At 47.8% G+C, this 27,714-nt stretch overlaps 1 protein-coding gene across 22 annotated transcripts in view; it reads left to right on the forward strand.

Moving 5' to 3' along the window:
- Nucleotides 1-27,714, forward strand: part of LOC140430845 (protein MTSS 2-like) — a 279,557-nt gene that overhangs the window by 106,791 nt on the left and 145,052 nt on the right. For all 22 annotated transcript variants that reach the window (XM_072518582.1, XM_072518580.1, XM_072518579.1 and 19 more), the window contains exon 3: nucleotides 4,117-4,190. In XM_072518582.1, coding sequence (XP_072374683.1) covers nucleotides 4,117-4,190 — 74 coding nt within the window. The remainder of the gene's footprint in view (nucleotides 1-4,116; nucleotides 4,191-27,714) is intronic.

Raw genomic sequence — 27,714 nt, forward strand, 5'->3', positions numbered from 1 at the left:
TCCTAGTACATTCCCGGGAGTGTGGGAAATTTCAATCCACTGATTAAATTGCAAGAAAAGAAAAGCAAGTAACACTCTGGCCAACAAGTTCCAACATGAAACCTACCCCAAGTGAAGCCAAGGCAATTGTATGAAACGGCTGATCAGAAGACAATGAATACTGCCACACAACTAGTCCAGTCCATTCTCACTGTTGAGGCTGGATGTGCGGACAATCCTGCTCCCTTAGTCTTTCCCTATTGCTTTCTCTATTGCTAAGGACAATGACCGAGCAACTTTGTCATGAACACCCCCAATCATTTTTGGGTCAGACACCGTGGATTTTGAGGGCCACTATCATTTCGTGCCAATCTTCCGATTCAGGTTTAGTGTCCGTTTCATTCTCAACAGGGCTTTTCCAACTGACTTGTTGTCCAATTCCATACTCATCTTAACCCCACACCTCCCTACAGAGGTCTCCGGTAGCAGGCCAATGGTGGAGTTTTGGGGGTTGGAAGTGGAGGCCTGGCTGTTTCCCATCTGGAGCTCCAGTGGGTAACTGAGGCCGACTCTCAGCATCAACCAGCATCTTTGGACAGAGATAGTCACAAGTGGACAGAAACAATGGGTGACCATTGTTTCTGTCACTTCAGTGGAGCTGATACAAGGTTTACCAGTAATAACTCCGTGTGGGATAGTACGAAGGTGATTGGTGCTCACTGTGTCCTCCTACTCTTGCGTTGATTGACAGATGTTGTTGGCTTTGTGGACCCAGTGCAAGGTGGGAAATTGATTTCTTAAAAATCAACCAGAGTGGGATATCCCATTGGAGAGTGATAGTGGACAAGAGATCAGTGCAGGGTTTCACTCCCATCCTGGGGTTTCTCACCCAGCGAGTTGGTTTAAACCACACCCTCTTCATTCCTGAATATTTCTGCAAAGAGAGGGGGCAGCACGGTAGCATTGTGGTTAGCACAATTGCTTCACAGCTCCAGGGTCCCAGGTTCGATTCCGGCTTGGGCACTGTCTGTGTGGAGTCTGCACATCCTCCCCGTGTGTGCGTGGGCTTCCTCCGGGTGCTCCGGTTTCCTCCCACAGTCCAAAAATGTGCAGGTTAGGTGGATTGGCCATGATAAATTGCCCTTAGTGTCCAAAATTGCCCTTAGTGTTGGGTGGGGTTACTGGGTTATGGGGATAGGGTGGAGGTGTTGATCTTGGGTAGGGTGCTCTTTCCAAGAGCCGGTGCAGACTCGATGGGCCGAATGGCCTCCTTCTGCACTGTAAATTCTATGATAATTTATGTCGCTGAAGCTTTTCATCTGGCAATCAGGACAAACACAAGAATGCCAAATTTCAAATGACCACAACTATTTTGGCTACTGGAGGAGAAAAGGGTGCTGACTGGTTGGCAAGTGAGCTCTGATTGGCTATTGGGTTGCCATAGAGAAAGCAGCTGGGTGCCATAGGCTCCTCACGCCTATGAGTAATTCATAAAAGGCTTGAAAATATTGCTTCTGTTTGCAGAGAAAGGGTCCCTGCGTGTAAATGTATGTCACTTCTAGCAAGTGCAAAAGAGCCACATTACGGGCTTGACTGGGAGTTACCATTGACCAGAAACTGAACTAGACCAGCCGTATAAATACTGTGGCTACAAAAGCAGATCAGAGGCTGGGAATCCTGTGACGAGTAGCACATCTCCTGACTTCCCAAAGCCTGTCCGCCATCGACAAGGCACAATCAAGAGTGTGATGGAATACTTCCCACTTGCCTGGATGAGTGCAGCTCCAACACTTAAGAAACTCAACACCATCTGGGACAAAGCAGCCCGCTTGAGTGACACCCCATTCACGAATACTTGCTCCTTCCACCACCGATGTAGAACAGTGTACCACCTAGAGGGTGCACTACAGCAACTCACCAAGGCTCCTTCGGCAGCACCTTGCAAACCCATGACTGCTACCATCTAGAAGGACAAGAGTAGCAGATAGCTGGGAACACCACCACCTGCAAGTTCCCCCCAAGTCACTCACCATCCTGACTTGGAAGTATAATCACCATTCCTTCATTGTCGCTGGGCCACAATCCTGGCACTCCCTTCCTAACAGCACTGTGTGTGTACCTACATCCAAGGAACTGCAGTGGTTCATCAACTCACCACCACCTTCTAGTGTGGCAGTTAGGGATGGGTAATAAATGCTGCCCTTGCCAGCAAAGCCCACATCCTGTAAATTAATTTGAAAATATCTAATTTGGTTGTTCATGTAGCTATTCACGCACTCAGCATTGTTCAGCAAGTGCTTTCTCCATAGCAACGTCTTGGCCAATCAGAATTGACTGGTTGTGAATTAACCAGTGTCCTTTTCCCCGTTAGTGTAAATTAAATGTGATTGTTTGAAATTTGGTATTCTTGTATTTGTCCTGATGAGTGCACAACGGAAAGCTTCAGCAACATGTCTATCTTTTCAGCAATATTCAAGTTCTGTACTGTCAAACACATCTTTCATTTCGCTCGTTCTTTCTGTAAATCAGGGTGAGGGGTATTCATGTTGGGCATAGAAAGTTCCAAATTTCAGGCAACCAGCTACATCTACTCCCAGCTCAGGCACACCAAGGTTGGACGCGGAAAGGCTGAGAGTGGCAGGGGCGGATGGGAGGGTCAAATTCCATTTTGCTGCCTTGCCTGTGGCAGGCATTCAGCCACTGCCAGCTGCCAAGATGGCAAAGTGAGAGGAGGCACTGAGAAAATACATCCCCTCCCCTCCCCCATCCCACTGTGTTCCCCTCCCGACTCCATGCCACGACTAAAGCAGAATTTCACTTCAACAGTTAGGAACTTAGGAAAGGGGGGGGGGGAAGAGTCATCCCCTTGAGCCTGCTCCACTGTTCAGCGAGACCATGGCTAATCTGTATCGTAACTCCTTTTACCCACCCTGGTTCTGTAAGACTCCACACCTTTGCTGAAGGGGAAAAGATCTGTCAATCTCAGTTTTGAAAATTTTCAATCGATACCCAACCTCAGTAGATTTTGCTTATGGAAGAGAGTCCCAGATATCCACAGTGCTTTGGACAATTCTTTGTGCCATGATCCCTGAACAGCCTCACTCAAATTTTAAGGTTGTGCCTCCATTCCAGGAAATAGTTTCTTTCTTATCTGCTCCATCAGAACCTTTAATCATCTTAAAGACCTCGATTAGATCATCCCTAATCTTCTATATTCAAGGGAATAGAAGCCCAGTTTGTGCAAGCTGCTCTTATCGTTTAATCTTTTTAACTCTGGTATCCTTCCTGATGAACCAGCGTGTGCTCCCTCCAATCCCAATATATCCTTCCTGAGGTGTGGTGGTTAGAGATTTATCTAACTGTAACATAACTTTGTATTCCAGCCTCTCTTCAATAAAGACGAGAGTTCCATTACAATTACAGCACAGAAATTGGCCATTCGTGGAGAAGTCTGTGCCACTGTTTATGCTCCACACGGGCCTCTTCCCACCCTACCTCACCCGATCAGTACATCCTTCTCTTCCCCGTGCATTCACCCAGCTTCCCCTTCAATTCATCCAAGCTGTCTGCCTCCTGTGGCAGCAGCCTCCTCTCCCTAAACAATCGCAAGGTATAGACATTCCCCCTGAACTCCTCATTGCATTTATTGGTGCCTATTTCATGATGTGAAGCTTGTTAATTATTTAATGTCCTCTCTCCGAGCTTTTGGTGATCTCTGTACGTGCACTCCTGAAGTCTGTCTCCAGGTGCTGGTTTAGCACAGTGGGCCAAACAGCTAGCTTGTAATGCAGAACAAGGCAGCAGCGTGGGTTCAATTCCCGTACCGGCCTCCCTGAACAGGCGCCGGAATGTGGCGACTAGGGGCTTTTCACAGTAACTTCATTGAAGCCTACTTGTGACAATAAGCGATTATTATTATTATCCTTCCCCCTGGTTTCTAACATGACCCAACAGAGATCCTGTGCCCCTGTCTGAGGATGGTGCCCACGTAAAGGGCACGTTTGGTGCAACTTTGCTTGAGAAGGTGCCAACTCACTCCACGCAGATAAAGGAGAGGGAACAGAGAGAAAATTCACCCAATTAAATATGTGATTAGCCAACCGCTTTCTAACACTGTCTTCTCTCTCTCCATATCAGGACCACGGTGCTGGCAGCGGCCGCATTCTTGGATGCTTTTCAAAAAGTGGCAGACATGGCGACAAATACACGAGGTAGGAAATATTTGAGCTACATAAACGCCCTTGAATGCCTCATTAGGAAGCCTGTGAAGGCACAGGAACTTCATTCTTGACATTTGCTCTGTCGAATCATGCTGGAGCAATCGTGGATCTCCAGAGATAATGACGAGTTTCTGAATATTCCCAACGTGCAGGGGCTTCTACATAGAACAATGGATACCCCGGGAGTGAGTTACAGACTGGAATCTAATCGAGAGGTTCAGATGGTTTATATATAGAATAATAATTACCCGGGAGTGAGTTACAGACTGGAATCTAATTGAGGGGTTCAGATGGTTTATATATAGAATAACGGATGCCCAGGAGTGAGTTACAAATTAGAATCTAATCGAAGGTTCAGATGTTTTATATATAGTATAATGGATACCCGGGAGTGAGTTACAGACTGCAATCTAATCGAGGGGTTTAGATGGTTTATATATAGAATAGCTGATACCCGGGTGTGAGTTACAGACTGGAATCTAATCGAGGAGTTCAGATGGTTTATATATAGAATAATGGATACCCAGGAGTGAGTTACAGACTGGAATCTAATCGAGGGGTTCAGATGGTTTATATATAGAATAATGGATACCAGGGAGTGAGTTACAGACTGGAATCTAATCGAGGGGTTCAGATGGTTTATATATAGAATAATGGATACCAGGGAGTGAGTTACAGACTGGAATCTAATCGAGGGGTTCAGAGGGTATATATATAGAATAATGGATACCAGGGAGTGAGTTACTGACTGGAATCTAATCGAGGGGTTCAGATGGTTTATATATAGAATAATGGATACCCGGGAGTGAGTTAGACACTGGAATCTAATCGAGGGGTTCAGAGGGTTTATATATAGAATAATGGATACCAGGGAGTGAGTTACAGACTGGAATCTAATCGAGGGGTTCAGAGGGTATATATATAGAATAATGGATACCAGGGAGTGAGTTACTGACTGGAATCTAATCGAGGGGTTTAGATGGTTTATATATAGAATAGCTGATACCCGGGTGTGAGTTACAGACTGGAATCTAATCGAGGGGTTCAGAGGGTATATATATAGAATAATGGATACCAGGGAGTGAGTTACTGACTGGAATCTAATCGAGGGGTTCAGATGGTTTATATATCGAATAATGGATACCCGGGAGTGAGTTAGACACTGGAATCTAATCAATGGGTTCAGATGGTTTATATATAGAATAGTAGATACCCGGGAGTCAGTTACTGACTGGAATCAAATCAAGTGGTTCAGATGGTTTATATATATAATAATGGATACCAGGCTGTGATGTACAGACTGGAATCGAATCGAGGGGTTCAGATGGTTTATATATAGAAATGAAAATCGCTTATTATCACAAGTAGGCTTCAAATGAGGTTACTGTGATACGCCCCTAGTCACCACATTCCGGCGCCTGTTCGGGGAGGCTGGTACGGGATAATGGATACCCGAGAGTGAGTTACTGACTGGAATCTAATTGAGGGGTTCATATGGTTTATATATAGAATAATGGATACCCGAGAGTGAGTTACAGACAGGAATCTAATCGAGGTGTTCAGCTGGTTTTTATACAGAATAATTGCTACCCGGGAGTTAATTACAGACTGGAATCTAATCGAGGGGTTCAGATGGTTTATATATAGAATAGTGGATACCCGGGAGTGACGTACAGACTGGAATCTAATTGAGGGGCTCAGATGGTTTATATATAGAAATGAAAATCGCCTATTGTCACAAGTAGGCTTCAAATTAGGTTACTGTGAAAAGCACCGAGTCGCCACATTCCGGCGCCTGTTCGGGGAGGCTGGTACGGGATAATGGATACCCGGGAGTGAGTTACTGACTGGAATCTAATCGAGGTGTTCAGATGGTTTGTATATAGAATAATGGATACCAGGGAGTGATGTACAGACTGGAATCTAATTGAGGGGTTCAGATGGTTTATATATGGAATAATGGATACCTGGGGGTGACGTACAGACTGGAATCTAATTGAGGTATTCAGATGGTTTATATTATGGATACCTAAAGTATAACATCAAATGAATCTGAAAAATATGTAGTGTTCAGAATGCTGAGATTATTCAACATGGAAAATGCTTAAAATAAATGTCGCCGTCAGTCTCACGTGCTCCGAGTGTATACTGTTGAAAATGAAGAGGATTTCCGAATGCTTCTTCAAAAGAACATTGTCCCGTTCAGTATGTGGAAGAAGATTGAATTTTATTGGCACTATCACAGAAATCTGTCCGTGTGTGTGTGGTAAAGCAGGGCTTTGGAGCATTGTGTTACTGGATGATTGAGTATGTCCAGTTCTGTAATTGGTTTACCATTTGGTCGAGATGATGAGCTGTATGATTGAGGTACTTATCCATTCAGTTATGTCATGACTTTTCTCTCTGTTGATCACGGCAACCGATGTTTCTGTTCACACACAATGAGGGGTAATTAAAAATCGGTTGAATCACACAAGCCTTGTTTATTTTCTGTTGGTGATGGTATTTGAATGGATACCTTTGCAGATATATACAGTGAGGATCTTGCAAATCTTTTGACACATTTCAATAGACTGCATCTTGATGGGACCAGTATTTTTCTCTGCTCTTGAGTTGATCAGACACGATGAGTCAGTGTGTCCGGTGAGGCTTAGTTAGAATGTGAGGTCTTTGAGAACAGAAATAAGATGCACAGTTTCATGTTGACACTCGCCTTCTTTCCAGATTGGGAAACAAAGGTTAAAATGGAGCCGATCTTTTGCAGAGGGAGAAATCACATGTGTAAGTTTGCTTGTATTCCAGGTCCAATATGGTTGTGGGAGGAGCAGATGATTCATCAGCACAGGTTAAATCATGTATGCAAACACACTAATTTAAAACATTTTTTTTAATGTTTATTCAAATTTTCCAATAAAAATTTTAACAACCCCCCCCCCAATAACAAAAAGAAAGAAACGCAAACACAACAGTCAAAAATTATACAAAACTTTTACATTGGGTTTCCCCATATACAGTAATCACCCCATATGACAATCAAAGATACCCTTAGGGAAGCCCCCCCCCCCCCACCCACCCGAATTCCCCCCCGAAAGAGACCCCCCCCCCCCACCCTTGGGTTGCTGCTGCTGCTGACCTCCTCCTAACGCTCCACGAGATAGTCTAGGAACGGTTGCCACCGCCTGAAGAACCTCTGCACAGACCCTTGTAAGGCAAACTTTATCCTCTCCAGCTTAATGAACCCTGCCATGTCATTTAGCCAGGCCTCCACACTGGGGGGCTTCGCGTCCTTCCATAATAGCAAGATCCTCCGCCGGGCTACCAGGGACGCAAAGGCCAGGATACCGGCCTCTTTCCCCTCCTGCACTCCCGGCTCGTCCGTTACCCCAAATAGTGCCAACCCCCAACTCGGCTTGACCTGGACTTTCACCACTTTGGATGTAGTCCTCGCAAAACCCCTCCAAAACCTATGCAATGCCGGGCACGACCAGAACATGTGGGCGTGATTCGCCGGGCTTCCCGAGCACCTCCCACATCTATCCTCCACCCCAAAGAACCTACTCAACCTCACCCCTGTCATATGCGCTCTGTGAATAACCTTGAATTGTATTAGGCTGAGCCTGGCGCAAGAGGAGGAAGAATTAACCCTACTCAGGGCATCATCCCACAGACCCTCATCTATCTCCTCCCCAAGCTCCTCCCTCCCACTTGCCCTTTAACTCCTCTACCGAGGCCTCCTCCTCTTCTTTCAGCTCCTGGTAGATCGCCGAAACCCTATCTTCTCCAACCCATACACCCAAAATCACCCTGTCCTGAGTCCCCTGTGCTGGGAGCAGCGGGAATTCCCTCACCTGCCATCTCACAAACGCCCTCACTTGCATGTACCTGAAAGCATTCCCCGGGGGTAACCCAAACTTCTCCTCCAGCGCCCCTAGGCTCGCAAACGGCCCATCTATAAACAGGTCCCCTATTCTTCTAATCCCTGCCCGATGCCAGCTCGAAAATCCCCCATCCATCCTTCCCAGGACGAACCGATGGTTCTCCCGAATCGGGGACCAAACCGAGGCTCCCACCTCGCCCTTGTGTCATCTCCACTGCCCCCAGATCTTCAATGTCGCTGCCACCACCGGACTCGTGGTGTACCTTGTCGGTGAGAGCGGCAGCGGTGCTGTCGCCAGCGCCCTCAGGCTCGTGCCCACACAGGACGCCATCTCTAACCTCTTCCACGCCACCTCCTCTCCCTCCATTACCCACTTACGGATCATCGCCACATTGGCTGCCCAATAATAGTCGCACAAATTCGGCAGCGCCAGCCGTCCCTGTCCCTGCTACGCTCCAGAAACACCCTCTTTACCCTCGGGGTCTTATTTGCCCACACAAAACCCATGATACTCCTACCTACCCATTTGAAAAAGGCCTTGGGAATCATAATGGGAAGGCACTGGAACACAAAGAGAAACCTCGGGAGGACCATCATTTTAACCGACTGCACCCTGCCCGCTAGCGAGAGTGGCAGCACATCCCATCTTTTGAAATCCTCCTCCATCTGCTCCACCAACCGCGTCAAATTGAGTTTGTTCAGGGCCCCCCAACTCCCAGCCACCTGGATCCCTAAGTACCGAAAGCTCCTTTCCGCCCTCTTCAACGGCAGGTCGTCTATCCCCCTTCACTGGTCCCCTGGATGCACCACAAAGAGCTCACTTTTCCCTACATTAAGCTTATACCCCGAGAAGTCCCCAAACTCCCTTAAGATCCGCATGACCTCCGCCATCCCCTCCACTGGATCTGCCACATACAGCAACAGGTCGTCAGCATACAGCGACACCCGATGTTCCTCTCCCCCTCGGACCAGTCCCCTCCATTTCCTGGACTCCCTTAGTGCCATGGCCAGAGGCTCAGTTGCCAATGCAACCAGCAAGGGGGACAGTGGGCACCCCTGCCTCGTCACTCGGTACAGCCGAAAGTACTCTGACCTCCGCGGATTTGTAGCCACACTCGCCACTGGGGCTCTATATAGCAATCTGGCCCAGCTGATGAACCCCTCCCCGAACCCAAACCTCCGCAACACTTCCTAAAGATACTCCCACTCCACCCGGTTGAAGGCCTTCTCCGCGTCCATAGCTGCCACTACCTCCGCTTCCCCCTCCACCAAGGTCATCATAATCACACTGAGGAGCCTCCTCACATTAGTGTTTAGCTGCCTGCCCTTTACAAATCCCGTCTGGTTCTCATGAATCACCCCCGGTACACAGTCCTCAATTCTCGTAGCCAGCACTTTTGCCAGCAACTTAGCATCCACATTGAGGAGCGAGATCGGTCTATACGACCAACACTGCAGTGGGTCCTGGTCCCGCTTCAGGATCAGAGAGATCAGAGCCCTGGACATTGTTGGGAAGCAAGGTCCCCCCCCTCCCTCGCCTTATTGAAAGTCCTCACTAGCAACGGGCCTAGCAGGTCCACGTATTTCCTGTAAAACTCGACCGGGAACCCATCTGGCCCCGGGGCCTTCCCCGCCTGCATGCTCCCCAAACCTTTAGCCAGCTCCTCCAGCCCAATTGGCGCCCCTAAACCAGCCACCTCCTCCTCCACCCTCGGGAACCTCAGCTGATCCAAAAATCATCACATCCCCTCTTCCCCCGCTGGGGGCTCAGATCTGTACAGATCCCCATAGAAGTCCCTAAATACCTCATTTATTCTCACCGCACTCCGCACCATATTCCCCCTGCTATTCTTAACTCCACCTATCTCCCTCGCTGCCTCCCTCTTACGAAGCTGGTGTGCCAGCATCCGACTTGCCTTCTCCCCATACTCATACGTCGCCCCCTGCGCTTTCCTCCAGTGTGCCTCTGCTTTCCCTGTGGTCAACAGGTCGAACTCCGTCTGGAGGCTCCGCCGCTCCCTGAGTAGTCCCTCCTCGGGGGCCTCTACATATCTCCTGTCCACCCTTAAGATCTCCCCCACCAACCTCTCCCTCTCCCTGCTCTCTCTCTTCTCCCTGTGGGCCCTGATGGAGATTAACTCTCCCCTGACCACCGCCTTCAGCGCCTCCCAGACTACCCCCACCTGCACCTCCCCGTTGTCATTGGCCTCCAAATATCTTTCAATGTACCCCCGCACCCGCCCGCACACCTCCTCATCCGCCAATAATCCCACATCTAGACGCCACAGCGGGCGCTGGTCCCTCTCCTCTCCTAACTCCAGCTCCACCCAGTGCGGGGCGTGGTCTGAGATGGCTATGGCCGAATATTCCGTTCCCTCCACTTTCGGGATTAGCGCCCTACTCAAAATTAAAAAATCTATCCGGGGGTAGGCTCTATGGACGTGGGAAAAGAATGAAAATTCCCTTGCCTGGGGCCTGACAAACCTCCATGGATCCACTCCCCTCATCTGGTCCATAAACCCCCTAAGCACCTTGGCCGCAGCCGACCTCTTACCCGTCCTGGACCTAGAGCGATCCAGTGCTGGGTCCAGCACCGTGTTGAAATCCGCCCCCCCCCATTATCAAGCTTCCTACCTCCAGGTCTGGAATCCGACCCAGCATGCGTTTCATAAATCCGGCATCATCCCAATTCGGGGCATATACGTTTACCAGTACCATCCGCACCCCCTGCAACCTACCGCTCACCATCACATATCGACCTCCATTATCTACTACAATATTCATTGCCTCAAACGACACCCGCTTCCCCACCAGTATTGCAACCCCTCTGTTCTTCGCATCCAACCCTGAATGGAATACCTGTCCTACCCATCCCTTTCTCAGCCTAACCTAATCTGCCACCTTCAAATGTGTCTCCTGGAGCATAACCACATCTGCATTCAGTCCCTTTAAGTGCGCGAACACCCGGGCCCTCTTGACCGGCCCGTTCAGGCCCCTCACATTCCAAGTTATCAGCCGGATTGGGGGGCTGCTGCTCCCCACCCCCCCACCCCCCCAGCCGACATCTCCTTTTCTAGGCCAGCCACGTGCCCGTGCCTCCCGCACCCTCCAGTCCCGCAGATGGCGGACCCCCGCCCTGACCACCTCTCCTACTTCCCGCTCCCCCTTGGCCAATGCAGCAGCAACCCTATACCCCCCCCTCTCCCCCCCTCCCCCCGCTAGATCCACATCTAGCCCTTTTGCTCCCCCCATGACACTCCCGTAAGTCAGCTGGCTCCTGCTGACCCCGGCCTCTCCCGCCATTCCATCGACCCCCTCCAGCGTGAGAATCCCCCCTCCCCCTCCCTGGCAGTCAGTGCGCGCTCCTCTCCAGCACCGCCCATCCCCCCCCCCGGCCCCCACCCCCGTCCTTCCATAGCGCGGGAAAAAGCCCGCGCCCCCTCTGGCGCAGCTCCTTTTGCAGCCTGACCCCAATTCCCCATCCCCCGGCCTCCACTCCCCCTCTTCTTTCGTGGGGGTCTGCCCCTCTAACACCGACACCCACACTCTCCCACAGTCTCCCCATCCAATCCCTTCACCCATCCCCATCCAGCACCCAAACCAGAGGAACATTCCCTAAACGTAATAAACACTGTATACACAGTAAACATCCCCCCACAACAAACCCTCAATTTGAGTCCAACTTCTCAGTCTGTATAAAGCTCCATGCCTCATCAGGCGTTTCGAAATAGTGGTGCTGATCCTGGAACGTGACCCACAATCGCGCTGGCTGCAGCATACCGAACTTTACCCCCTTTCGATGGAGCACCGCCTTAGCCCGATTAAAACCCGCTCTCTTCTTAGCCACCTCTGCACTCCAGTCCTGGTAAATTCTGATCTCCGTGTTCTCCCACCTGCTGCTCCGCTCTTTCTTGGCCCATCTCAGGACACACTCTCTGTCCATAAAGCGGTGAAACCTCACCACGACAGCCCTTGGCGGCTCGTTGGTTTGGGTCTCCTTGCTAGGACCCGGTGAGCCCCATCTAGCTCCAGAGGCCTCGGGAAGGCTCCCGTGCCCATCAGTGAATTGAGCATCGTGCTCACGTACGCCCCAGCATCGGGCCCCTCCACTCCTTCGGGGAGACCCAGAATCCGAAGATTCTTCCTCCTCGACCTATTCTCCAGGTCCTCAAATCTTTCCGTCCACCTCTTGTGCAGCGCCTTGTGCGCCTCCACCTTCACCGCCAGGCCCAAGATCTCGTCCTCGTTCTCCGAGGCTTTTTGCCGCACCTCCCGGATCGCCGCCCCTTGGGCCTTCTGTGTCTCCACTAGCTTCTCAATCGCCGCCTTCATTGGCGCCAGCTTTTCGGTTTTCAGCTACTCAAAGCAGCGTCTAAGAAACCCCTGCTGCTCCTGCGACCACTGCGCCCATGCTGCTTGGTCTCCACCCGCCGCCATCTTGTTTTTTCTCCCTCTCACTTTTCGCTGCTCCAAGATCACTTTTTTCATCGCTCCACTCCTGGTCCAATCCATATAATATCGGGGGGACCTTGCTGTCACCTTCCCACACTGGAAGCCGTCAAACAATTGCCGTTGGGGCCCCTCTAGAGAGCCCAAAAGTCCGTTCCCAGCGGGAGCTGCCGAACGTGCGACCTACCTAGGCATAGCCGCAACCGGAAGTGCAAACACACTAATTAGGAGTAGGCTATTCTGCCCCTTCTGCCTACTCTGCCATTCAATCATATCATGGCTGATTTGATCATGGCCGAAAGTCTGCATTCATGCTTACCACCGATAATGTTTGACTCCGTCGTTAGTCAAGAATCTATCTACCTCTGCCTTTAAAATTCAATGACCCTGCCTCCACTGCTCTCGAGGAAAGAGAGTTCCACAGGCTCGTGACCCTCTGAGAGAAAATAAATTCTCCTCATCTCCATCTTAAATGGGAGACCCCTAAATCTGGCCTCTCTCACAAGGGGAAACTCAAGATCCACTCTGCAGCACCTCAGAATCTTGTATGTCTTATTCGTTCCAATTCCAAAGAATATACGCCCGATCTGTCCTCTTAAGTTAGCCCCTTCATTCCAGGAATCAATTGAGTGAACCTTAGAATCATTGAAAATTTACAGCACAGAATGAGGCCATTTCACCCATCTTGTCCATGCCAGCCCGAGGACACCCAAGTGCCCTTTTTAATCCCACCTTCCTGCACCCAGTCCAGAGCCCTGTAGCTTACAGCACTTAAGGTGCAGATCCAGATACTTTTTAAAAGAGTTTAGGGTATCTGCCTCCACCGCCAACTCGGGCAGCAAATTCCAGACTCCCATTACCCTTCTCTGAACTGCAATTACATCCTTTCTTAAGTAAGGAGACCAAAACTATACACACGCAGACCTGGGGAGAATGTGCAAACACACAGACAGTGACCCGGGGCTGGGATCAAACCTGGGTCCTCAGCGCCTAGGCAGCAGAGATAACTACTGTGCCACCGTGCCACTCTTCTCTACAGTGAAAACTGATGCAAAATCTCCCTTCAATTCATCCACCATTTCCTTACTTTCCATTATTAATTCCCAGACTCTCGAGGGCCATTGCTCACTTTACTCTTTTCCTTTTTCAATACCTATAAAAACTCGTATTGTCTGATTTTAATATTTCTAGATAACTTTTAACTTTTTCCTCCCTATTATTCTTCGAGTGATTCTTTGCTGTTTCTTCTATTCTGTCTCATCTTCTGACCTGCTACGAATCCTCACAAAATTGCATGCTTTTTTTCCCACTTTGATAATATCTTTAACTTCCTTAGTTAACATAGATGGTGTGTTCTTCCCTTCAAGTCTTACAGAGTGAAATATCTCCTTAATATCTGCCACTGCATCTTGACTGACCTACCCCTCAATCTAATATCCCAGTTTACTTTAGCTTATCTGCTAGCTCATTCTTCGATTTGTACACTCTGTCCTGTCTTGGCAAGTATCATTGTTTCCCGTTTTGCTACCTTGATCTCTTGTTGTGTCTTCTCTCTTTAACTTATCATACCTTTCCACACATTTGGACTGGCACGGTGGAACAGTGGTTAGCACTGTTGCCTCACAGTGCCAGAGCCCCGAGTTCAATTCCGACCTTGGGGAGCTGTGTGGAATTTGCATGTTCTTCCCGTGTCTGTATGGGTTTCCTCTGGGTGTCCTCCCACTCTCCAAGGATGTGCAGATTAGGTGGATTGGCTGTGCTAAATTGCCCCGAGGTCAGGTGGGGGAATTGGGCCTGGGTGTGGTACTGTTTCGGAGGACTGGAGCAGACTCGATGGACTGAATGAACGCCTTCTGCACTTACGGATTCTATGAAACTTAATCCCTCGCCCTCACCCTTTACATGAGAAGATCGCTGAAGGACCTGTCAATCCCAAATGACAATTACAGAGGCTAGCAAGCACCCATTGAGAATTCAGGAATTGTCTTGGGAAGAATGTTAACGTGGTTTTCTATAAGTGCTAATCCACCCTGCCCCCTCACCAACCCCCACTGAGCGGTGATAGCATGAAAAAGAGGATAGAAGAAGTCCTGTTATGTTCTCAGGTTGTGCTCAGGGACTCCCAACTGATGGAGGACGTTTGTAGTGTCGGCACTGGTGTTTTGCAGCTTAACACAGAAACCAAAAAGTATATAGTCAAATCCCACAAGACCAAGTGGGATAAATGACCATTTAATCCGCGGGTTAGTTGAAGGAATGACCATTAGCCAGGTAGCCTCCTTGCTCCTCTTCAAAATGAAGGAATGGGACTTGTCGATCCACCGAAACAAAAAGAGGAACACCACAGGAGATTAGGTAATGGATATTTCGTAAAAACCACAGAAACTTCACGATGCTTCTGTCCCTTAACATCATTGCTGAGGAAGGTATGGTTTCGAGACTGACAAGCTTCAGGGAGCTTGAATGGGTCATTGGAGATGTTACCAACAGCAACTGTATATTATATAATCATAGAACCCCTATCATGCAGAAGGAGACCATTTGGCTCGTCAAGTCTGGACCAACCATCCGAAAGACCACCCTACCTAGGCCCACTCCCCTGCCCTATCCCCAAAACCCCACTTGACCTTTGGACACTAAGGGACAATTTAGCATGGCCAACACATCTAACCTGCACATCTTTGGACTGTGAGGGGGAAGCCGGAGCACCCGGAGGAAACCCACGCAGGCACAGGGAGAACGTGCAAACTCCACACAGACAGTCACCCAATGCCGGAATCGAACCCAGGTCCTTGGCGCAGTGAGACAGCATTGCTGACCACTGTGCCACCATATCTTTAAGATAGAAAATGTTCCAACGTGTGCCCCAGAGGAGCATTTTCAACCCAAATTTGCCACCGAGATAAATAAGGAGATTTTTCGACAGTTGACCGGTTTGATCAGGTTGGCTTCATGCAACAATGGAAAGGAAGAGAGAAAGATGAAAGAGGTTTAGGGAGGGAATTCCAGAGCATGCACCAAGCCGCCACTGGTGGAACGATGGAGATTAGGCAGTTGCACGAATAGGGGGCATGGGGAATGGGAGTGCAGAGATCTCAGAAGGTTGTGGGGTTGCCGATTCCAGAGATAGGGAGGAATAGGGCTATGGAGGGCTTTGAAGACAGGAGTGAGAATTTTAAACGCAAACCATTGCTGGCCATGGAGCCAGTGCCGAAGAGTGAGGACAGGGTTAAAATGGGTGAATTATCAAGTTGGTTTAAGGGCAGTAGAGCAGAACAAACTGATTTGAGCAGGCATTAAAGATGAATACGTTAAGCTGCAGTTGGAGTTCTGTGTACAGCTCTAGGTATCTCCTTATAAGAAGAATATAAGCACAGTTTGAAAAAACATGTGCTTTGGAGAAAAAACCCTCTGATTTTCCCGAGATAATAAATTACTGTTATGAGGGAGGCGTGAGAAATTAGGTTTCTCTTCGACAGTGATTGAAGGTCGAGAAGTCTTTGGGGAATGTGGTCAGTTAACAGCAGCAAGAATGTGCAATTTAAAATGAGAACGAAAAGGAATTTAATGGTGAAGAAATACTTACAGCAGACGGGATGGCTTGAATATGGAATTCTCTGCCACAAACTGTTGGCGCAGCAAGAGGTTAAGTGAAGTTACAGGGCAAGGGCGGGGGGAAAGGGCCTAGATAAGGAACTCTTTCAGAGGGGGTTGGCGAAGACTCGATGGGCTGAATGGTCCCCCGAGCTGTAGAAATTCTCTGTTTCTAATTCCTTTAGAAGGGGGTTACTTGGAAAAGGTGACTATTACATAGTTTTCAGTGTCTCATCTGAAGGATGGCATCCTCGACTGATCACCCTCCTTCCATCGGGCTTGGGAGTGCCATCCTGGATAAAGTGCTCCAGTATCCAGAGTGGAATTTGAACCCGTAATCCTCTGACTCAGAGGTAGGTGTGCTACTCACTGAGTCACGGCTGGGTAGAACCGCACCAGGCCGGTCCGTCTGGGATGTTCTGTAATTCTGAAGTATTTGTCAGGAAACCTCTTGCTCCCATCTCTCCAACTCAGTTGGAAGGCTCCACCCTCTTGTTTCAAAAAAAATCTTTTGGTTGCTATTTTTTTCCCTATGCTCTTTGGTGTTTGCCAAGGGTGTGTTGGTTTAAGATAAGTGTGACTATTGTTAAACTGGTTAGACTCTGGAAAGCCATAAAAGGAACAGTCCGTGAGAAAGTAGGCCAGACCGTTTGCAAGGCAGTGGCAGCAAACTTCTGTTCTCTAGATGTGAGCATGAAATTGTTTAAAGAGAACTGTTTTGGCCAATTTACTTTGCTTGGAATTGGCAGGGTGTTACACTTGTAGACTATAGATTATCCTGAATGACTTGCCCATTTCCCTTGACGTTCTACACCTTCAAGTGACAACATGCTCCCAAATGTAACTGTTACTATGCGATGGCAGGGTAGCTTTGCGCATGTTCTTTTCTGCACCTTTCTCTCTGTTTTATTCTTCTGGGCACAATTCCACAGGTCCTCTGCTACTGTTCATTCTATGCAAGCTGCAGAGCGAATGCTGGTGGGGTTTTTGTTTTTAATCCATGGCTGCTGCATCCATACTGGGCCCAGATGACCCAGTGACCAACAGGAGTCACTGGAATGGGCTGATTTTCTGATTCTCTTTCTCCGCTCTGAGGAATTGGATCAACATTGATGCATACCTCAACCCCTTTTACCTGCCTTTGGATGATAAGGGAATAGTGTAGATGGGCTTTAGATTGGCTTCACAGGTCGGCGCAGCATCGAGGGCCGAAGGCCAGTACTGCGCTGTTATGTTCTATGTTTATTCCGTGCCCGGGGATAACCTCGCCTAATGTTTTAAAAAAAAATCAGAGTCTTGAAAACTTCTCCCTGCAAGTGCAGCCATTTTGAGGAGAAGGTTCCAGATTTCCACTTCCATATTACACGGGGGAAAAAATGGATCCAGGCCTCCCCCCTGAGCGAGCTAACTCTAATTTGAACACAGCTGGATTAGAATGGATTACAATTACTGTTGTACAATAAAATAAAAGCAAAATACAGCAGATGCTGGAAATTTGATATAAAAACAGAAAAATGCTGGCAAAATCTCAACGGATCTGGCAGTGTCAGTGTAAGAGAGAAACCGAGTTAACAGGTGGTTCCCCCCACCCCACCCCACACCCCGGCATGTTTTGTGGTGGTGAAGGTTGGCTCACTATTAGCTGCCGGACGAATCTTCTGGTCCCACTGACGACGACGGCGTTTTGAATGGCTCAATGATCCCTCCGCTGAGGATCTCACTGTGTGGTGGGGTGGCCTTCGGCGGGACTGGAAGGGTTGGAAAATCCAGGCTAACATTTTGAGTCCATATGGCCCTTCTTCAGAGCCAAAGAGAGGGAATATCTATCACGTTTCTCCCTCTCTTTAGCTCTAAGGAAGGGTCATACGGACTCGAAACATTAACTCTGTTTCTCTCTCCACAGCTGCTGCCAGACTGGTTGAGGATTCCCAGCATTTTCCATTTCTTTCTCTGTTGTGCAGGCCCCTGGTTAGATTTGGTCTGCAGTACTGCATTCCGTTTTGCTCACTGTTCTGCAGGAGGAATTTACTGGAGGGACCACAGCACAGGCTTACCAGTGATTAGATACAAAAAGAGTGCTGTTCCGTCTGGTCCCCACTTGTACCAGTACCAAACGGCACTCGCCCGAGGTCCCAGAGGCGAAGGGATTGAATCCCAAATCCTCGGGTATCTTGGGAATCTGCAAATTAGAGTAAGGCTTACTGCCTTGCTCTAATACGCAGATTTGCCAAAACCGATCCCACACATTGTGGGCGGGATTTCCCTTGCAACATTCAATGCAATCTCGCGAGGCATTGCAAGCTAGGTGGATCTCGGGAGTGAGGTCTCCCGGCTTTCACCGACCACGCTGCACCGCAGTGAGCTGCTTTTCCGGCGCAGAGTGTCCGGAAGATCGCGCCCTCTCTTACTGTGGGAGAATTGTGGACTCAGTATCAGGCAGATCAGAATTCAACTCCTCTCTCCAAAGCTTTCTTCAAAAATTCCCTCGCTAAAGCTTTTCAAAACGTCTCTCTGCATTCCGCAGCTCCACCCAGCAATGACCTCATCTCCCCAAGCTGAAAAAAAAATCCTTGCAGGCTGCAAAGCACGTTAACTCCCCAGAGACTTCCAGTCAAACCACAGTCTATTAGTTCAGGCTGAAAAACACATCCATTTATCAATTTCGCTGCTATTAGCACTCAGGCCTGCAAAACCAAATTATTTTTAAACAAACATGACCATTGCAGTCAAACACACTCTAACTCAGGATTTTAACCCTTAAATTGCCCAGTACTTTAAATCAATATTCCTAAAGACTTCCAGCCACACATGGCATACAATTCAAACAGCAAGCTCCCACTTACAACACTGTAGTAATGGCTGGATAGTCATGCTGTTTGGGCACCTGTGAAAGCCCTTCATTGTGTGAGAGAATGCATCAAAAAGAGTGGGAATGCCGAGCACCACCCTCATCCATGTCGGAAATAACGATTGGTGGGTGGACAAGAAGAATTTGTGTTGGCTTCTGGAAAACTACTGCCAATTATGTGAGAGTTGGGAGGATGCAAAACACCAACAGATCAGTGTCCTATATTTCACCATGGAAACTCCAGTTGGAAAGCCTTAGGATGCAACATACTGTTCTCCTGAGTACAGCCAATCTGTGCAGTTGGTGAAAAGATCATTCTGAATGGTGTAAGTGAATGGTACTCACAGGATAGTGTAAGTGAGTTGTAGGGATTGGAGTAAAACTCTGGCTCGTGTCCAACAACAAGGCACATTTAGCACAGTGACACAATTTTTACACAACATGTGAATCAGTCTGAGCATCTAGATCTATCTGGAGAGTTCTAACGATTAAAAGGAGCAGTGCATTTATTGTAATGTCATCATTCAGCCGAAAGGCACCTCTAAATATGATTATTTGAACAAAATGAAAGACTAGTGTTTGTAGGGCATCTCCCATGACCTCAGCATGTCTTTTAGCACTTTTCACCCAATGAATATCACAGGGATGGCACGGTGGCACAGTGGTTAGCACTGCTGCCCCACAGCGCCAGGGACCCGGGTTCAATTCCAGGTGACTGCCTGTGTGGAATCTGCACCCCCCCGCCCCGGTCCTGTTCATAACCTTGGCATCATATTTGATCTGCAGATGAGCCTCTGACCTCATATCTGTGCCATCACTAAGGCCGTCTATTTCCATTTCAATAACATTGCCCATCTCCACCCCTGCCTCAGCTCATCGGCCCTGGAAACCCTCATTAACGTCCGATGTGCTCCAGGCTGATCACCCAGATCCTACCCTCGTGAGATCATCCAAAACTCTGTTACCAATGTCTTAACTCGCACCGAGTCCTATCCCCCTATCGCCTCTATTTGCGGCACCCGATCAAGCAACTTCTTGATTTAAATATTCTCCCTGTTTTATCCCTCCATGGCCTCGACTTCCCCTACCTCTGTTACCTCTTCCAGTCCCACAACCCACCGAGATATCTAATTCTGGCCTCCTTTGCATCCCTGATTTAAACCACTCCGCCATTGCTGCCAATGCCTTTGGCAAGTTCTGGAATGTCCTCCTTACACCTCGTTGCCTCTCTAGCTCGCTTGCCTCCTTTAAGACACTGCTTGTGATTGACCTCTTTGACCACGTTTTTGGTCATCTGTTTGAATATCTCTTTTGTGGCTCGGAATCTGATTTTATTCCATAATGTTCCTAAGGAGCACCTCGGAAAGTTTAATTACTGTACTGGTGCTATATAAATGTTAATTGCTCTTATAATGACTTTTATTTTGATTTCCTGCTCGTTTATTCCTTTTCTCTCACTGTCTCTCGCTCTTTCTCTGTCTCTCTCACACTCTCACTTTCTCTCTCTGTACTTTCCCTCTGGAACTCTCCCTCTCCCCTACAGCAGGATATAGATAGGCTGCAAATTTGGGCAGAGAAATGGCAGATGGAATTTAACCCGGACAAATGCGAGGTGATGGATTTTGGTAGATCCAATTCAGGTGGGAGCTATAAAATAAATGGCAGAACTATCAGGAGCCTAGAGACACAGAGAGATCTGGGCATGCAGGTCCACAGATCCTTAAAAGTGGCACCACAGGTGGAAATGGTGGTAAAGAAAGCATATGGCATGCTTACCTTCATAGGACGGAGTATCGAGTATAAAAGCTCGCAAATTATGTTACAGTTATATAGAACGTTGGTTAGGCCATATTTGGAATACTGTGTCCAATCTTGGTCACCACACTACCAGAAGGATATGGAGGTTTTGGAGAGAGTACAGAAAAGGTTTACCAGGTATGGAGGACAGTACGAAGTCTTACAACACCAGGTTAAAGTCCAACAGGTTTGTTTCGATGTCACTAGCTTTCGGAGCGCTGCTCCTTCCTCAGGTATGGAGGGTATTAGCTATGAGGAGAGATTGAATAAACTGGAATTGTTCCCCCATGGGAGACGGAGGCTCAGGGGTGACCTGACAGAAGTTTATAAAATTATTAGGGGTATAGATAGGGTGAACAGTTGGAGGCTTTTTCCCAGGGCGGAAAAGACAATTACAAGGGGGCACAGGTCAAGGTGAGGGGGGATAGGTTCAGTGGAGATGTGCGGGGAAAGTTTTTACACAGAGGGTGGTGGCGGCCTGCAATGCACTGCCAAGTGAGGTGGTTGAGGCAAATACTTCAGCAACCTTTAAGACTTATCTGGATAGACACATGAACAGACGGGCTATAGAAGGATACAGGTGGTTGGTCTGGATGGGACTCGTGATCGGCGCAGGCTTGGAGGGCCAAAGGGCCTGTTCCTATGCTGTATTGTTCTTTGTAATCCATTAAAAGTATATATGTGCTTAGGAAAGGCAAAATCTACCATCTTCCTGTCCCTGATTGATGTCCAGTGACTGCTTAATGTAGGTGTCGGAACCAGGATCAGCTGGACTGACTCCCAGGGTTGAAAGTGCTGATGTTGAACCGCTGGGCTTGCACATAAAAGACGGAGTGTAACCCCGTGCAGTCAGCAGCTGTCAGTGAACGTGTTCAGGATGCATAGCAAAGGGGCAAGAAAGCTCCTTCTGTCTCTATATATCTTTCCCTTGTAGAGGGTGAGCAAAATTGTGCATGCGAATGGAAACAAGTGGGCCACACCCAACAAAGCAAAGTCGCTCTGCTTCCGTGCGAAATGGGAAACAGGCTTGTGTACACAATACAAGCCCAGTCGAGTCTACGAGAATGCCAAACAATTGTGGCTGGGAGTATGCATGATTCAAACAGTTTCGATCCAAAAAAAAAATGTTTTTCCGTTTGCCAGGTAACCACTAGCGAAAACAGGACTTCTCCATTCAAGAGTAGACAGGGGTGTTCACCCTCACCTGTCAAACCCTTCTCAACCTTTCAAAAGCACTGTGGAAAATCATTGAGCAGAAGAGGAGGCCATTCAGCCCATCATGCATGTGCTAACCCTTGAAGGCGTTCTTCAGTTAGTCTCAACCCCACCCTCCGCTCTTCCCTGCAATATTTCCTTTTCAAGCATTCCTTTTCTCAAAGTTATTAATGAATCTGCTTCCAATGTCCTTTTAGCAGTGAGTGCCAGATCATCAGCCAATCTCCTCATTGCCCTACTCGTTCTTTTCGCAAACTGCCGAATAGGGTAGTGAGTCCTTTTGCTTTCCAATAGGTGTAAGAAGGCAGTACATCACAAGGACGGGTGGGTTGGCTGACTAATGGCTGGTTGGTGGGTTGGGGGGGGGGCAAGTCATGTGATGAAACCTCCAGGAATTCATTTCCCTGTAGTTGGCAACCCCAGTTACAGACCGCATCTTTTTTTTAGAAAATATTGTATTGAGGCATTTATAATTTTTACAATTTTAAACATCAAATTTCAAGAAAAACAAAACGGCAATAATATACCCAACAACCCCCCACCCCCCCCCCCCCCACCCCCCCACCCCCCTCAGTTTAATTCTTCTCGAAGAAGTTGATGAATGGCTGCCACGTCTGAGCAAACCCCTGCAACGAACCCCTCAAAGTGAATTTAATTGACTGCTCACCTTACTGAAAACACAGCACAAGCCACCCAATTGGGACTGATTTCAGGACTAAACTGCCTTGATTTTAAAATTCTCACCCTTGTATTCAAATTAACACATGGCCTAACCCCTCTCTGTGACTCGTTCCTGTGAGCTTGGCCACCTTCAGATGTCTGGCTGGTAGCACAATGGTTAGCACTGTTGCTTCACAGCGCCAGGGTCTCAGGTTCGATTCCCGGCTTGGGTCACTGTCTGTGTGGAGTCTGCACGTTCTCCCTGTGTCTGCGTGGGTTTTCTCCGGGTGCTCCGGTTTCCTCCCACAAGTCCTGAACATTGTGCTGTTAGGTGAATTGGACAGTCTGAATTCCCCCTCTGTGAACCCGAGCGGTAGCCGGAATGTGGCGACTAGGGAATTTTCACAATAACTTCATTGCAGTGTTAATGTAAACCTACTTGTGACAATAAAGGTTATTATTATTATTATGTCTGTGTTCTAATTCTGCCCTTGCCTGATTGTCTTTGCGCCAACATTGCTGGTTGTGCAGCCTGAGTCGAATCCTCTCTCTACCTCACCAATTCTTGATTTGTCCTCTGACATGCCTTAAAACCTTCCTCTTTGACCCAGCCTGTCCCCATTATCTCCTGATGTGGCTTGGTGTCAATTTTTTAACTGATTATGGTCTTGTGAAACATTTGGGAATTTTTCTCTAATATTAGTGGCGCCATATAAATGTAGGTTGTTGTCCTGTGACAGTGACTTGTTGCAATTTTATTTCACCACCACATGTAGTGACAGGCCAAACTTTACCCTGCTCATTCCCATCCCTTCCTTGATGAGCTGATGAATGTTTGCTTCTCCAGTGTTGCCTTTTATAGTGGGAGGCTCACTAAGCAGACTTGGAATCGGCTTCGCTCACAGTGAGGCCTTGTAAGATGGAGAGAGCGAAGATGGAGAAAGGAAACACACACAAAGAGGCTTCTCTGGGCTGCACAAGGCCTTGCTTTTATTCGTAATGTGGAGTTCAAAGATATCCTTGTTCCGTGGCCCAAGTCTTTAGGAGATAGTGGCGCAATGAGACTTAATATAGATCATTAATGGACTACATATGCAGTCAATTAAAAGATTGCAAAAAGGCTTTCTGCTGGCTGAGATCATGAGTGGCAGAGCCTTCCAGGCCCTGGTGCCTTCCTGCTCCAAGCCGTCCGCTGCCCCGAGTTTAGGCAGATCCAGGATGCTGCAATTGGATTCAACTCTGGAGATTTGAGCACGTAATTCGGTCTGCCTCAGTTCTGGGAGTGTGCTGCATTGCTGGAGGTGCCATCTATGGAATGAGATGTTAACCCGAAGCCCCATCTTTGGGAAGCTAGTGTTCTCCATCCTGGAGAATGTCCGACTGCTGGATGTCCTTGCCTGTGGCTGTCAGAGTGAGAAAAGCTTGGCGGCGGTGGCTAAGCAACAACTTGCATTGAACTCAGCAGCCTGAGGAACTGCTAAAGAAGACAACGTTTTAAATTAATGCTTTGATGTAGAAAAATACCTTCAAACACTTCAGTTGTGTAATCAATCAGAATGGGAAAAATGAGAGGTGGCCTCATTGAAATATATACAATTCTTAACGCGCTTGTGAGAGTAGAAGCTGAGAAGCTTCGGCCAAAGCCCCCACAGCTGGAAAATCTAGAACATGGGATCACAGTCTCAGAATAAGGGATCAGGCATTTAGATTTGAGATGAGGAGAAACGCCTTTACTCGGGATTGTGAATCTAAGGAGTTCTTTGCCGCAGAGGGTTGTGGATGCTCGGTTGTTGGTTCTGTTTTGGGGTCACTGAGGGAATCAAGTGATATGGGGAGCTGGCAGGCAAGTGGAGTTGAGGTCGAAGGTCAGGCGTGGCCATATTGAATGGTGGAGCAGGCTCGATGGGCCGGATGGGGAGGTGGTGGAGACACAGAGGTATTGTCACTAGACTGTTAATCCAGAGACCCTGGGTAAGATCTGGGGACTGGGGGGTTAGTTTCTCTGCTGTTTGGCCTTTCACACCTTTTGTTCTCTCTGGGGACTGCCAATAGCACTCTTTTCCCTTGGTTTCTGTGGGTATTAGCACTCTGTTTCCTTGGTTTCTGTGGCTATGACTCATCTTTCATTCTCTCACCCCATAGTATAAATACTCCCCACTTTCTATGTCTTTTGGTTTTGACAAAGGGTCACCTGGACTCAAAACATTAGCTCTTTTCTCTCCCTACAGATGTTGCTAGACCTGCTGAGGTTTTCCAGCATTTCCTCTGGTTTAAAATCTGGGGACCTCAGTGCAAATCCCACCATGATGAAATTTGAATTCAATAAAAAGAAAATCTGAAATTTAAAGTCTAATAATGACCATGAAACTATCGTTGATTGTCGTAAAAATCCATCTGGTTTACGAATGTCCTTTAGGGAACGAAATCTGCCAACCTTGCCTGGTCTGGCCTACATGCGACTCCAGATCCACAGCCATATGGTTGACTCGCAAATGCCTTCTGAAATGAAATGGTAGTTGGAGATGGGCAATAAATGCAGGCCCAGAAAGCGATGCCCCTCTCCGTAAATTAATTTATTAAAAAAGGTCTATTCCTATTTCTTTGCTTAAAATTTATACCAGGCCAAAGAGGGACATGTTAGAAAGTGTGACTAAAAGCTGGGAGAAAAAGATGAGTTTAATGAGGCTCTGACAGGAAGGCAGAGAGATTTGCGGAAGGCTACAACTGGAGTACAGTTTACAGTATTGGTCTCCTTCAGGAAGAAAGGAAATGCATGGGAAATAATTCCGAGAAGGTTTACCTCTTGTAGGAAATTCTAGAACTGGGGTCACTAATGTTGCCCATTTAAGATGACGATGAGGAGAAATATTTTCTCAGAGGATCATGAGATTTTGGAACTCTCTTCCTTAAAAGATGGTGGAAGCAGAGCCGTTGAATATTTTAATGGCAGAGTGAGTTAGATTCTTGATGAGCTCTGGAGTCAAATGTTATTGGGGGTGAGTGGGAATGAGGTTACAATTGACCATGATCATATTGAATGGCGGAACTTCTAATTTGAATGTTCATATAATTTCCAATTATGTCATCTAAAGGCATAGCCACCAATTCTGTTTCCTCGCCTGAAGATGTGGGCTCTTTCCAGAGTACAGCACCCATACTGGCTGCCCTCTGGTACATCAAAGAATTAGTAATGTGCAGAAGGAGGCCATTCGGTCCATCGTGTCTGCACTGACTCTCTGAATGAACAACTCACCATTCCCTCTTCCCATAACCCTGCACATTCTTCCTTTTCAGATAACCGTCAAGTTCCGTTTTGAACACTCAGTTGTAATTGCCGCCACTCTCAGGCAGTGCATTCCAAACCCTAACCACTATCTATGTGAAAATGTTTCTCCACAAATCACTTTTGCTTCTTTCAATCTGTGCCCTCTTGCTCTTGATCCTTTCATGATTGGGAACAATTTCTCCCTATCTACTCTGTCAAGGCCCCACAGGATTTTCAATACTTCCATCAAATTTCCTCTTGGCTTTCATTTTTCTGAGGGAAATAGTCTCAACTATTCCAATCTACTTTCGCAACTGAAGCTCCTCATCCCTGGAACCATTTTCGTCAATCCTTTCTGCACCCTCCCCCATGCGTTCACATCCTTCCTAAAGTGCGGCGCCCAGAACTGGACACACAACACCAGCTTGGACAAGTTAGAGTAAACAGCTAAGGCGGTGAATGGTATCTGCCTCTTCAGCCACGGAGTGCATCACACTGATGCCCAGTTCTCTCCTCATGTCCCAGAATTAAAACCCAGGAAGCCGAGCAGTAAGTTGAACGCTGATTTATATGCGGTCACAAGAAGTCTGCCCAAGGAAGCAAATATATGTACAGAGTACAATCGCGTTGGGGACAACCAATATGCCGGTCCCTATCTGGGCCGGCCTTTATACTGTGTTCTGCTGGGTGGGCCTCCACCCACTAGCAGGGAAGCTCATATTCCACGAGTCCCACAGACAGATTAATCAGGGTATCCCCATGGCCTCGTGGGGTTATTATTCCTAGTATGTGCAATGTCCAATGGCAATGGTAAACGGGGAATCCAATAAGGTTCCTTTTTTCCCTCTCCCAATCCCAGTCATTGTCTGCTGAGACCCCTAGTTGGTACAATTGGAGAATCAAGAGAGAGTCCTCCTGGCTTGCTTTATTTCATCAAATGAGGCACTGGGGGAAGTTTTGTAAACAGATATTTGAAGAGCTGGTGTACATCCAGTTACTGGCTTGGCTGGTGTGTCTGTCTGAAATGTGGTAGCAATAATGTACAGCTCAATATAGAAAGCAACTGCAGGCAGTTTACATCTGCTACAGTGTTCAATATGATTCTGATCTGGGGCTGGACGAGAGACAAGTAACTGGGGTATATTTCATTACGACCCTCTGAGAATTAGGCCCTCTCAGCCTGAGTGTGGGAGGGGCAGGACATCTCGCACCTATCAGTCCTTCTCTCGTTCTGTAGCTGAAGTTTTGGAAGTTTTTTTATTTTCAGGCTATTTCCAGATGATCTGCTAACCATTTCATATAATAACCCAGTGTTTCCTTTTCCCTGCATAATGATTTTGCCCTCATGATCCTGTTTTTCTTATTAAAAATTCAGAGTATCCAATTCATTTTTTCCAATGAAGGGGCAATTTAGCGTGGCCAATCCACCTAGCCTGCACATCTTTTGGGTTGTGGGTGCGAAACCCACGCAAACACGGGGATAATGTGCAAACTCCCCACGGACAATGACCCAGAGCCGGGATCGAACCTGGGACCTTGGCGCCGTGAGGCCTCATGATCCTGTTTGAAGATGGACAGTTCTGATCAGTAGAAATGCATTTCTCTTTATCTCTCAAAACGTCACCATCAAGGACTCTCGAGTCAAGCACATGGCGTAACCTGGAATGCCCTCAAAGTCTACCACAGGAATATCATTGAGGGGGGGGAAAACCTTGTGTTTATCTGATGTCTTATCAAATATGTCAGCAGTATTTAATTTTTTTTTTCCAATTAAGGGACAATTTAGTGTGGCCAATCCACCTACCCTGCA

Source organism: Scyliorhinus torazame, chromosome 10, assembly GCF_047496885.1.
Source record: "Scyliorhinus torazame isolate Kashiwa2021f chromosome 10, sScyTor2.1, whole genome shotgun sequence".
Lineage (NCBI taxonomy): Eukaryota > Metazoa > Chordata > Chondrichthyes > Carcharhiniformes > Scyliorhinidae > Scyliorhinus > Scyliorhinus torazame.